The following is a 12911-nucleotide window of genomic DNA, read 5'->3' as shown; positions in this document are numbered from 1 at the left end:
TATATATATATATATATATATATATATTTCTATTAGCTTTTTATATACCTTGCTCCCAAGAAAGGATTGTTTTTTAATGCATAAAGTGAAATCTTATATGGAATACCAAAAAATAAAGCAGAGATGAGATTGGCCACAGACAAGGGGGAGACTCACAGTGACTCGGCCGCTTCTTCTTCTTCTTGTGATCCTTTTAGCTTGCATGTTGTCTTTCACCACGATATTATATTTATGTTTCAACTCCTCTATTGCCTGCTATAATGGATATGATATCTTAGTATTCATATACGCTCATGCCATGAGGATAGCCTTGACTCCGTGGCACTAAGTGGTAGTGAATTACTAATGAAATGCCACGGTATTTCATTAGTAATTCACTATCACGCAGTGCCACAGAGTCGAGGTTAACTATCCTCATGGCATGAGCGTATATGAATACTAAGATATCATATCCATTATAGCAGGCAATAGAGGAGTTGAAACATAAATTTAATATCGAGGTGAAAGACAACACACAAGGTTTTGAATCTATCCTGAATAGGAAGATTCTCAAACATCTGTCACTTCACAATCTTCTGTCTGATTGCCAGTATGGCTTCTGTCAAGGTCCTCTACTGGTGATCTTTTGGCTTTCCTTACTGAGTCTTGGTCATCCTCTTTTAGAAATTTTGGTGAAACTTTTGCTGTAGCATTAGACATATCAAAAGCTTTTGATAGAGTCTGGCATAAAGCTTTGATTTCAAAACTGCCCTCCTCTGGCTTCTATCCTTCTCTCTGCAACTTTATTTCAAGCTTCCTTTCTGACCGTTCTATTGCTGCTGTGGTAGACGGCCACTGTTCTTCTCCTAAATCTATTAATAGTGGAGTTCCTCAGGGTTCTGTCCTGTCACCCACTCTCTTTCTATTATTCATTAATGACCAAACTTCTTGCCCTATCCACTCCTATGCTGACGATACCACCTTACATCTTTCCACGTCCTATCAGAGACGACCAACCCTTCAGGAAGTCAACAGATCACGCGCGGACTCCACAGAACGCCTGACTTTTGATCTTCCTAAGATTTCCGATTGGGGCAGAGAAAATCTAGTAGTTTTCAATGCCTCAAAAACTCAATTCCTCCATCTATCAGCTCGACACAACCTTCCAGATAACTATCCCCTCTTTTTCAATGACACTCAACTGTCTCCCTCTTCCACACTGAATATCCTTGATCTGTCCTTTACTCGTAATCTTAACTAGAAACTTCATATTTCATCTCTTGCTAAAACACCTTCTATGAAGTTTTAGGTGTTCTGAAATGTCTCTGCCAGTTTTTCTCACCCCTCCAACTGCTTACTCTGTATAAGGGCCTTATCCGCCCATGTATGGAGTACTCTTTGCATGTTTGAGAGGATCTATTCATACAGTTTTACTAGATAGGGTGGAATCGAAAGCTTTTCTTCTCATCAACTCCCCTCCTTTGACTAACTGTCTTCAGCCTCTTTCTCACCGCCGAAATGTGTCATCTCTTTCTATCTTTTATTGCTATTTTCATGCTAACTGTTCTACTGATCTTACTAACTGCATGCCTCTCCTCCTCCTGTGGCCACGCTGCACAAGGCTTTCTTCTTCCTCTCATCCCTTTTCTGTCCAACTCTTTAACACAAGAGTTAACCAGTACTCTCAATCATTCATCCCTTTCACTGGTAAACTCTGGAACTTCCTCCCTGCATCTGTATTTCCGACTTCCTACGATTTGTCTTCTATTAAGAGGGAGGTATCAAGGCATTTGCTCCAAAGTTTTGGCTGACGCTTTTGCACTTTTGGAGAGCCAGCACTCAAGTGGGACTTTTTTTTTTTTTTTCCCTTGGCTGGCCCTCTTCTCTACGTAAAAAAAAAAAAAAAAAAAAGCTAAAAGGGTCACAAGAAGAAGTGGCCGAGTCACCGTGAGTCTCCCCCTCGTCTGTGGCTCATCTCATCTGTTTTATGTTTTGGTATTCTATGTAAGAATTCACTTTATGCATTACAAAACAATCCTTTCTTGGGGGCAAGGTTTGTAAAAAGCTAATAGAAATGTTGTTTTGTGAACATAAATGCATATATAAGACATTAACACCACCTCCAGAGGTGGTGTTCCCAGCAACCTCAGAGCAATCTGATAGCAACCTTGTCACTGTCCCTCTAAGCGTTCATGGATGCCATTTCGCGGCAGGAGGTTGCTCTGACGTTGTTAAAGAATCTTGGATCCAGCTCCAGAAGCACTAGAGACAGAGGCGGGGAGCCAGCCAATCACAGTGAAGCTGCTGCGTTCGGTCCCTCAGCCTGCAAATGGAAACCCAGAAAATTCGCTAGAACGGATGTGGTTGTACGTTGTGCGGACTTTTTGGTCTAACTTTATGTAGTACGTTAGACTGGAAGTTCGTTAGACGAACGTTCGTTAAGCGGAGTATTACTGTACTATGATGCACTCATGCTTTGTTTACTCTCAATGGAAGTTCAAGTCAGGGGTCAAACTTGTTGTAATTGGTTTGCTTAACGAAAATTCACGCAACAAAGTTTTTTTAGGAACATAACCCATTCGTTAAGCAGGGGTTGCCTGTACTTTCTAAGTCTCTCCTACTAGTATTTTTAACAAGATACTGTTTTGGAGCATATTTGCCCTTATGTGGAATTGAAGTCACCAGCTATACTTATCTTTGTCTGATGATTGAGAAGAGGAATGATCATTTTCCCTTGTATCCATTACTGTGGTTCAGAGGACACTTGTTCATAAAGAGAGACATTTTTGCAAGGGAAGGATGTGAAGCTTTCACCAGCATTGGGAATAGCTGTTAGTGCTGAAAGAAAGGGTCTGGGTAAGAAAGGAAAACAGATTCAGGTGTAGGTAGTAAGTTGAAAGAGTGTATGCCTTGTATAAACTTAATTGCTGCTTTGTCTTACTCTCAGGCAGAAGAGGTTTGTGAGTTGTAAGGCAATAGGGAATGACAGCTGTTCCATGTGACATCTACTTCTGATCTTCCTATCTTGCTGATCTGTCCTGAAATAAGTGTCATCGCAACACTTTTCTTTATTGTTAAGCTTGTCAAAACCCATAATGTAAATGCGAGGGATGAAATGAGAAGGTTGTGGCAAAGAGGGATTGGGAAGGAAAGGACAGGAGACATCTCCAGAATTGGGAAGTAAAGGACAGGAAACATCTCCCACAGTGCCTGACAGAGTTGCCATTGATGTTAACTTGCCACATTTTTTATACTTTCTTTGGCAGCAAATGAAGAAATTTAGCTTTGGTGTATAGGCATGCTGTCATGTTTACAATTCCCCTTTTTAATTGATTTAATATTATTATTATTTTATTATTTATTTGTTTTTTTCAGTGTAAACCTTCCTCCTTTTTTCATCTGTGATGTGTCATGACCTAGTTGAAAACTGTAAGATGTTGGGGGTTATGGATTTTAGATTTTCAGATAAAAGATTCTCAATTGCAATAACAACAACAGCAATGAAAATAACATGTACTTTAATTAGGGTTTTGCAGTGTAGAAACAAAACTGACCTTGAATAGTATTGGTGGCTATGCAGCTTTGCAATGTGACTGGTTTCCACATTATGTCCTTTGATGAGTTGTGAGACAGTAAGTTATCTTGGAAGGATTTCATGGAGGAACAATAAATAAGAATACAGACTCAAGATGAATGAAACAATATTGATTTCTTGTTCTCTTCAATTTACAGTTGGTTTGACATTGGCTTGCTGCTTCTCGATGATCCTGGAGAAGACATCCTTCTGCAGACGTATACGCAAGTAATACCCTTGTGTTTTTTAATTACATAATTAATTCATATATATATATATATATATATATATATATATATATATATATATATATATATATATATATATATATATCAATTATTATTGTTTTCTTTCCGTGTGTGTTATGGTGTTCTTATCACAGTATTGAGAATGAGTAATATATTTCTTGTGAATTTTTTTTCTTTCTATGTGTCATCCTCCAAAAACCTAAAAATGGGGAGTTTTCAGAACTAATCCACCAGATGTCACCGCTGCTTCATGTCCCCTACTGACATGAGCTACAGTATTGTTGTCTTAAAACCAAGTGCATACAGATACAATGAACATTGATTATTATATTACTGTTGACATTTTATATCTACTTTAGAATATCCTGTATGGATGATTTTGGGAGAAGTTAGTCAAAACAAATATTTTTGTGATTGTTTTGTAATACTATCGATATCTTTAATATGGCATATTACAAGTCTAAAATCTATCGATTTTCACAATGAAAAAGGTAAAAGCTTTGACATACTCTATAGTATGATCTAGCGTACCGAGTAACATTGTGATATATAGATGTAGCCAATTTTCATGGAGATTTTAGCATCACTTTCACAAGTTGGGATCAAGATCAAAACGTGGCAAAATAATCGAACAGAGAATAAGCATATCACAGGATTGCTGTAGAGTGAGGAGAGAGAAATATGTGAAGCTCTCCTTCTCCTCCTCATGGCATAGTGGTATGGATATTACAGCAGGAATTAACTATTTGTCCAATAATGTGTTTGTTAAGTTAAACAGGTGGCCAGCCCAGGTTGGGTTAGACAACAACACTCTTGCCAGGATACTCAAGTTACCTATTCTTAATTTGAATTATTGTTTCTATTTACTAGTAAGTTGATCTGTGTGGTTTGGACTTTTAAGTGACACAGACATGTTGTGTTCATGTTTATTGTCGACTGCATTAATACACTTCCAATCAAGGGTGTACTCTTTTGGAAATGTGGAGATGACCAAATAAGCCTCAATGCCAATGCACAAAAAAATCAACCTACTATGTACGTACATTTGTTCATAAATAGGGTTTGAATTTACGTGTGTTACTACTTAGAAGGAATTATGTATAAAAATATATTATATTGACTTATTGCATCTCTATCCTTACTGAATGACACTGTAAGTATATTCTATATTACCCTTGTGTGAGTAAAGGGGACATGTATTGTGCTGCCACCTGGTGACAACCACTAGTTCTGAAAACTCCATTGGTATTCCTGTCTTGTATATTATTTTGCTGGAGAGGTATTTTATGCTTCTATTCTAGTGTTAGTGGAGTTAAACATAAGAACACTAAAGAAGAAGAAACAACAGACCAGGAATATGATGTGTTTTGTTACCCACAAAGATTGGTTTACTTGTATGTAAAGAGACTGAACAATATTTGTTAGGTTATTGTGTTTGGTGGAGCATAAATTTGTTGGTTATCTGTGTAAATATTGTTTATATATATACATTGCTGAATATATGTTATGGGCTGCTGTGCATGATATGCATGAAGATGGGTTCACACTTGGCAGTTGACTGCTGATTTACCAACTGTCACAAGCTGTGTTGGCAAGCCTGCTGAATTTTTGGTGCCTGGCAGCTGAAAATCACAAACTTACCAATAGATGTCAGGTTGGTCTTGTCCAGCTGTGTGGTGCTTCACTGACATGGTGTCTCCACTTTGAGTGTAGTATGGTAACTTAAAGATGTGCTGCTTCAATAAAAAAGAAACTGTAAAATTCACTCAGGCTAATAATTTATGATATATATGCAGTTGAAATTACTTAGAGTAATTTCTCTCTTGAGTAAGGGAAGAACAACCATAATGAAGACGGTGTAATACTAGAAAAAAAAAAAAAAAAAAAATAGGTACAGTATAATGGGTAGTAACTCCTGCAGAAGGAGCCAAGTTCTTAATGATTAGTAATGGCTCCTTCTTACCTGTTGCAAGATAATAGAGTGTAAGTGTCAGGCATTCATGAGGTGTCCCTTTCATCCCTCCTGTGGTTATCTTCTCTCTTGATAAGGGGAGTCACAAGCAGGTGTATCCATGGTGTCAGGGCCTTCCACATTCAGCTCTGGCAAAGAGCATGCTAGATATTTCTTTCTCCTCTTCTACTTGTCTAGACACTTGTCTACGGGTATTTTCTTTACCATTTTAGTTTCCAACACGCCAAAAGAAATGCAGCCACCACTTTGGTATTGTTGCTGAAGGAAGGCATCTTGTTGAGTTTCTGTTGGTTTATATTAATTTTCTGCCAGACAGCTGCCTCTGCCCGCTGTTTGTGTGAATGTATAGCCAGCTGTTAGAATTTTTTTTCTGGTAATGTTTGCTTGTAAGGGATGACAAGTCAGCAGCAAATTGCCTGATGTGTACCCGCCTTAAGAAATCACATACAGTAATGTTTTCTTTTAGTCATTATCATGCAACTGTTTATATGGTATTGTATAACATAAGAAGTATTTAGTTGATATTGGAAACTGTCTGTGTGTAAGTACAGTTACAGATCTTGCAGGAGTGGCTTTTGATAGAAGTTGAATACATTACCTTGCTGTTGTGTATAGGATTTGAGCAGACTTTCCTTCAACCATCCAAACTTTTTAGTCATCTTTTTTTATTTTTTTAATATTCTTATCCATTTTTTTGCCTCAGATTTCTGACACTGAAGTACAGTGGTACCTTGAGATACAAGTTTAATTTGTTCTGTGATGGAGTTTGTAACTCAATTTGCTCATGACAAACAAATTTTTCCCATTGAAATTAACTGAAATGCCTTTAATCCATTCCAGCCTCCCCGCAAAAAATATATATATTTTTTTTAAATAACAAATTTTGTTTAAAAACATAACATAATAAAAAAAAACTGAATATGAATATATAGACTGGTTTTGTAATGTGTATTTATTCATCTTGCCCCATCCTCCCTTCTCTTGGGAACATTGATTAGCTGGAGTGTATAAAAATAGCCTCCCACAAGAGATTGGGTGCTGTAAACATTATTCATAGAATAAATTATGTGTTAAGCAGAAGAGAGAAAAGAAGCTGCAAAGATTGGTTTAAAACATCGTTCCCCCCACGTGGTGAGGTAGGCGGAGATTGGAGCAGTTTGTTTTGCTTTGTGCCTTTTCAGTTACTTGTGTTTGCCATAAACTCTTGTTTAAACACTGAAATAACTTGTTACAGATTTAATGCTACACTTCAGTGCTGGACTTATTAATTGCTACTTTATTTTTTTTAATTCACTTTCATTTTTTTTTTTTTTTTTTTTCTGCAGGGCATTTCACAAAATAGCTCTACAAGGAGAGTTGTTTTTCATCCTTTTCATATTGTTTTAGATCTTAGTTAGGCATATATCATTACATAGTGCCACTTGCTTAGGACCAATTTTCAGGTAAAAGAAATTTTGCTGTTTAACTGCACGAAAAGCACAAAACTCTAGCACAACATGAGAATTGCTTTCATGGCAAAAAATAATAATAATGCATGGGATGCTAGGCATTTCTATGCCAAATAGCAGCAGCATACCTGGAGCTAGTTAGTAACTCGAGCTTCGGCTCACTAGTCAAAGCAAAAAATTGAGTGATCAACATCATATCTCAGATGACTCTTAAGTCAAGCTGCTCATAACTCAAGATTCCACTGTATTGATGTTTCTTTTAGGGAAGTTCATTGAGATTCCACTGTATTGATGTTTGTTTTAGGGAAGTTCATTGAGATGCCTTTTCTTTATCACCAATGGACAGGTCACCCCAGTGCCACCAGATTTTGTGAACCAGGCCCGCACTGCCACCCCAGAGGATTACCCTCTTAAGGAATCAGGGTTTGCAATCACTATTGGTCAGATTGCCAGTCAAAACCTTCAGGTAATAAGTTGTCTTTGTATTTGTGTTGGTTACTGAATTTACTGCTCAACACTTTTAACTTTCATACATTCCTTAATGTTTGCAAGAGCTGTACAGTGTTGTAGAAGTGACTTGACAGTGTGTTGGTCAGCATGTACTGCTCAGTGAATCCTTGGTCTGTTACAGACGTTTGAGATTGTTTCCTTTCTTACTGTAGCCTTTGTTCACATAGCAGAGAAGAGGTATGGGATAAGCCAAAAAATTGTCTCTGCATTCCTTTAACCTCCTAGGATGAACATCCCTTCTCCAATAATTGGAGAACTTTTTCCTGCAATGAACTCAGTAGATTGATGATGAGGTTCCAGATTATCTCTTAGAGGGCAAGATTACAGAAAAGTGCTTATCAGATAGTATGATATTTGTAGTAGCATTAAATGTAAAAGTAAGATGTGCTTTTCATTGAAATTGTATTTGGTCACTAGTAATTAATTATTTGTCACAACTTGATAATATGAAAGCATGCTATTATTTGATAATATATACATGAATCAGTCACTCTGCATAACATTACTGTATTATGAACAAAATATTTGTTGAAAGTGACACCAAATGTTTCAGAAATATGAACAAAATATTTGTTGAAAGTGACACCAAATGTTTCAGAAATATGCCAAGAGTTTTAGAACAGATGGTTATTTTTAGTTGCAAAAATAGTAGGATTGGTATTGTGTCATGTTGCACTTCTTTGGAACCTCTATCTTCTCTTCTCTTCCTTTGGACATTGAAGAGTCTGCCAGAGAATGTTTGCAAGTTGTGCAGGCAAAGGCTCCCTTCTTGTGGCTACATACACGTTATTAGATGTGAACTAACCCTAATATTCATATATTTTCCTTTTTACGGTGTCTTAGGAATAGTTGACAATGAACAGTAGAGTTGTGAATGCCATAGGAATTTCTAGCTATTCTTATCAATATTTTGAGTCAAACGTTTCCATGTACTTCATGTTTCAGGAACTTAAGTTTTGTTTTCCATATAATATTACAGGAAATTACATTAAATTTTTAAAAGGAGAGTTGAAATTTGCATCTAATAATTTCTCTACTTGCAGGTGCATCACAGCATGTGGCAGGAAGCTCTCACTGGAGTGTCAAGAAGAGAGGCGTTGTTACTTGCTGGGCGTACCTTGGCAGGTCTTTACAGATCTCGTTTGCCTACTTATCATTAGTATGAAGAAGCTAACGCTGTAGGATAGAGAATGATTCACAGAAATAAGAAAGGAAAGGAAGCATCTCATTTATGAATATACCTGAGATAGACCTTATGCCAAAACACTTAATCCACTTTAACATGGATTAGAATGTGGAATGTTTTTTATAGTTTGTATTACTTTTATAGCTCTATGATGTATTGAAGATATTTATGAATATATATAAAACATTTTAAGATAAGATAGCTAACTGGGATGTATTTTTCTGGTTCTGGTAAAGAAAAGAATAAAATAAGCATGTAGAATAGGGGCAGCATACAGGAGTGTCTTGTTGCTCAAATTGGCAACTCACTTCTCAGTCTGAAAAAAATCTGCCAGAAAGTAACTACATGACCATTCATGTTAGCCACTCATGTTTTTTTGAAGCATAGCATAATGGGTTCATTGTTTGACACCTTACATGGTATCAAGAGACTGTTAAAAGTATATTCACAGCTAATACCAAAATAACTAAATATTTTGGGAGGCCCACCACCATGTTTGTAGTGAGGCACATCTCATGTGTCTCATTTCATTCCTTCATCAACACAGTCAGTGTAATAATTATAAACCTAATTTTAAATTGGCAACTCACTTCTCAGTCTGAAAAAAATCTGCCAGAAAGTAACTACATGACCATTCATGTTAGCCACTCATGTTTTTTGAAGCATAGCATAATGGGTTCATTGTTTGACACCTTACATGGTATCAAGAGACTGTTAAAAGTATATTCACACCAAAATAACTAAACCAACAAATATTTTGGGAGGCCCACCACCATGTTTGTAGTGAGGCACATCTCATGTGTCTCATTTCATTCCTTCATCAACACAGTCAGTGTAATAATTATAAACCTAATTTTTTTTTCTATTTGCCTCATCATTTTAGTGAAACTCTGACATTCATATTTTGTAATTGTGGCCTGTATACATTACTTTCCAGGCATAACACCACCTCTGTAAAATACTTTATTTAAAACAAACACTTCTGTTTTGTTAGGAGAAGCAAGATATGGTCACAAAAGATTTCCCTTAAGTCAACATGTCGTATAACACTGATTTTGATATTCGCTGCTTTCAAAAACATGTGAAGGGTTAATTAACCTAAATTGACATGTACTTATTTTTTCAGACCAATTGAATTACCATTTTGTGTAATATCACAATCATGTCAGTGGGAGTCCTAATCATGTATATTTATATTGCTGACTGTTAATAACATTTTGATTGTCATTATACATATCAAAACTTTTTGTTGGTCTGAACTGAATGACAATTTAGAAAACATTGTAATACACCACAAAAAAAGAAAAAAAATATGTAAGAAATCTTTAAGCAAAGTGTGCCTGTCTCATTGTGCTGAGCTGCAAACTTTTAGACAACACTTGTTATTGTGGCTCTTAAGTATCTCATACCTGCCTCATCGAAAACTATAACATTATGTGAGTCTATACATAAAAGAATAAAGTCAAGACTTGTTCAGACAACTTGAACTAATGAATGTTCTTATGTGATGACATGGAAAAGTCAAGTGTTGTGCTATTTAGTTATATTAGCACTGCATAGTTTTAATATACATAACTGTTTGAAAATGCTGATGTATCTATAAACATGTGGTGATGTAAATGTTCTGGATTCTCAATGGAAAAGGGGATCATGTGCAGTGTAGTGGTGCAAGCATTGTCTTCTAGAGAAAACACACACACACACACACACACACACAAATTACTATAACAGATAGCAGTACAAGGATGCCAGAAATTAATATATTATAGTAAGGAGAGAGGAAGAAAGAAACTTTGAGGAAGATGTGGTGAATAAAAGCAAAGATGAACCCAAACTTTTCTACAAGTTTATAAATGGCTAAACAAAGAACAAGGAAACAGTTGAAAAATAATTAAAGAAAGGAAGACATACCAAACAGAGAAGGAAATGTGTAAAATAATGAATGAGAGCTTCAAAACAGTGTTCACTGCAGATTTCACAGAAACTAATAGGACACTGCATTGCAGGAGATTGCAGTACACAAAGAGGATATTGGAAGATTATTGGTTAAGTTGGAAGTCAGCAAAGCAATGGGGCCAGATGGTGTATTAGGCTGGGTGTTAAAAGAATGTAAAGAGCAATTACTGGATCCAATTTGGGAAGTAATTACAAGTTCAATAAATTTAAGGAAAGTTCCATTAGAATGGAAGAGCCAACATAATTCCAATATTTAAAGGAGGAAAGGCAACTGAACCACTAAATTACAGACCAGTGTCACTTACAAGTGTCTTGGGGAAGTTGTGCGAAATAATTATCAAAGAAAATGGGTTAAATTTCTAGAAGAGGAATAAGTCATATCGAACAGACAATTTGGGTTCAGGAAAGAACGGTCATGTTTATTAAACTTATTAAGCTTCTACTCGAATTATTGCAGGACTGGAAAAACAGAGATGAATGGAGATGGACACAGTATACTTGGATATTAAAAAGGCTTTTGATAAAGTCCCTCATGGAAGGCTACTTTGGAAACTAGAGAACGTAGGAGGACTTTGTGGAACTTTGCTAGAATGGGAAAGAGATTATTTGAAGGATAGGGATCAGAGATACATACTCATCTTGGGGTAAAGTAACTAGCGGAGTGCCTCCATTATGTTTCAGATTTATATAAATGACATTCACATTGGGGTAAATAATTATATAAAATTATTTGCTGATGATGCAAAGTTGCTAAGAGTTATCAAAACCAGAGAGGACTATCTGCTGTTGCAGGAAGATATAAACAAGATCTATGAGTGGAGCAGGAAGTGGAAATTGGAGTTTAATGCCAAAAAATGTCACATAATGTAACTAGGAAAGAGTAAAAGAAGACCAGTATGGAACTATTTGATAGGACAGGTACAGATAATGAAGACTAAAGAGGAAAAAAGATCTGGGAGTGATCATACAGGAATATCTGAGCCCCATAAAACACATAAGGTTGGACTATCATATAAAATGGTGATTAAATATAAGAGTGGCATTTCAATACATGGACAAAGATATGATGAAAAAAATCATCACAAGCATGATACGTCCAAGGCTGGAATATGCAGCAGTGGTATGGCATCCGAGCTCTAAAAAGGATATAAGAAAATTGGAAAAGATACAGAAGATTGCTACAAAAATGGTGCTGGAGTTAAAGGACATAACATATGAAGAACGACTGAAGGAAATGGGACTGCCAACCTAACAAGATAAAAGAGAACGTGGGGACCTAATAACAAGATAGTCTCAACGGCATTGAAAGGATAGACAAAAAAGACCTGGTGCTGTTGACAGAAGAAGATGGAAGGACAAGAAGGACATGAAAAGATCAGGATGAGGCAGTGTGTGAAGGATATTGGAAAGTACAGTTTTCCACACAGAACAGTAGAATGCATTGGATAATCAAGTTGTTACAGCACATGATGTGCATAACTTTAAGGAAAAATTAGATAAATAGAGACATAGAGATGGGACACTATGAGCCCACTCATACCCTGTGCAATACAACTAGGTAAACACACACACACATACACACAGTGGTGCCTTGCGATAATGGTCCTCTTAGCAATGGATTTCGCTCTATAATAGATAGGACTAACATAACCATTATGGCAGCTTTCATTTTTCACCCACAAATGCTTAGTTCTTGAGTGGCCATGCAGAGGAATACACATATGACATGATAAACAAGCCAAAAAAAGGCATGCTAGATGCAATTGTAACTTGTTTTATTCATCTACAATTTATAAAACTTGTAATTAGGTGGAGAATGGCAACTGCTTGTCTATGTGGGTCATCAGGGTACACACTCATGGTGATTTGTGAAAGGCTGGTTATGCATTTCCGTTTGAATGTTGTTGGGTAAGTCAGAATAATGACGCTGCCAGAGCGCACAGCGGCTGGCGAATGTGCAGATGACAGACAACTGCAAACTAAATTCTCTAATCACTTGATTTTTGTCTTATTTACTGGCCTTTGGAGGTTTACAATT

The 12911-nt window shown here is 36.5% G+C and overlaps 1 protein-coding gene across 11 annotated transcripts in view; it reads left to right on the top strand.

Annotated features, from left to right (window-relative positions):
- Positions 1-10729, top strand: part of LOC123515623 (protein PRRC1-like) — an 84099-nt gene extending 73370 nt beyond the window's left edge. For all 11 annotated transcript variants that reach the window (XM_045274412.1, XM_045274413.1, XM_045274422.1 and 8 more), the window contains 3 exons: positions 3712-3781; positions 7568-7687; positions 8775-10729. In XM_045274412.1, the coding sequence (XP_045130347.1) occupies positions 3712-3781; positions 7568-7687; positions 8775-8891 (307 nt within the window). In that variant the 3' untranslated portion in view covers positions 8892-10729. The remainder of the gene's footprint in view (positions 1-3711; positions 3782-7567; positions 7688-8774) is intronic.
- The last annotated feature ends 2182 nt before the right edge of the window (positions 10730-12911 follow it).

The sequence above is a fragment of the Portunus trituberculatus genome, chromosome 39, assembly GCF_017591435.1.
Source record: "Portunus trituberculatus isolate SZX2019 chromosome 39, ASM1759143v1, whole genome shotgun sequence".
Taxonomy (NCBI): Eukaryota; Metazoa; Arthropoda; class Malacostraca; order Decapoda; family Portunidae; genus Portunus; species Portunus trituberculatus.
The sequence above is the reverse complement of the archived record's forward strand: the minus strand, read 5'-3'. Positions and strand labels throughout refer to the sequence as shown.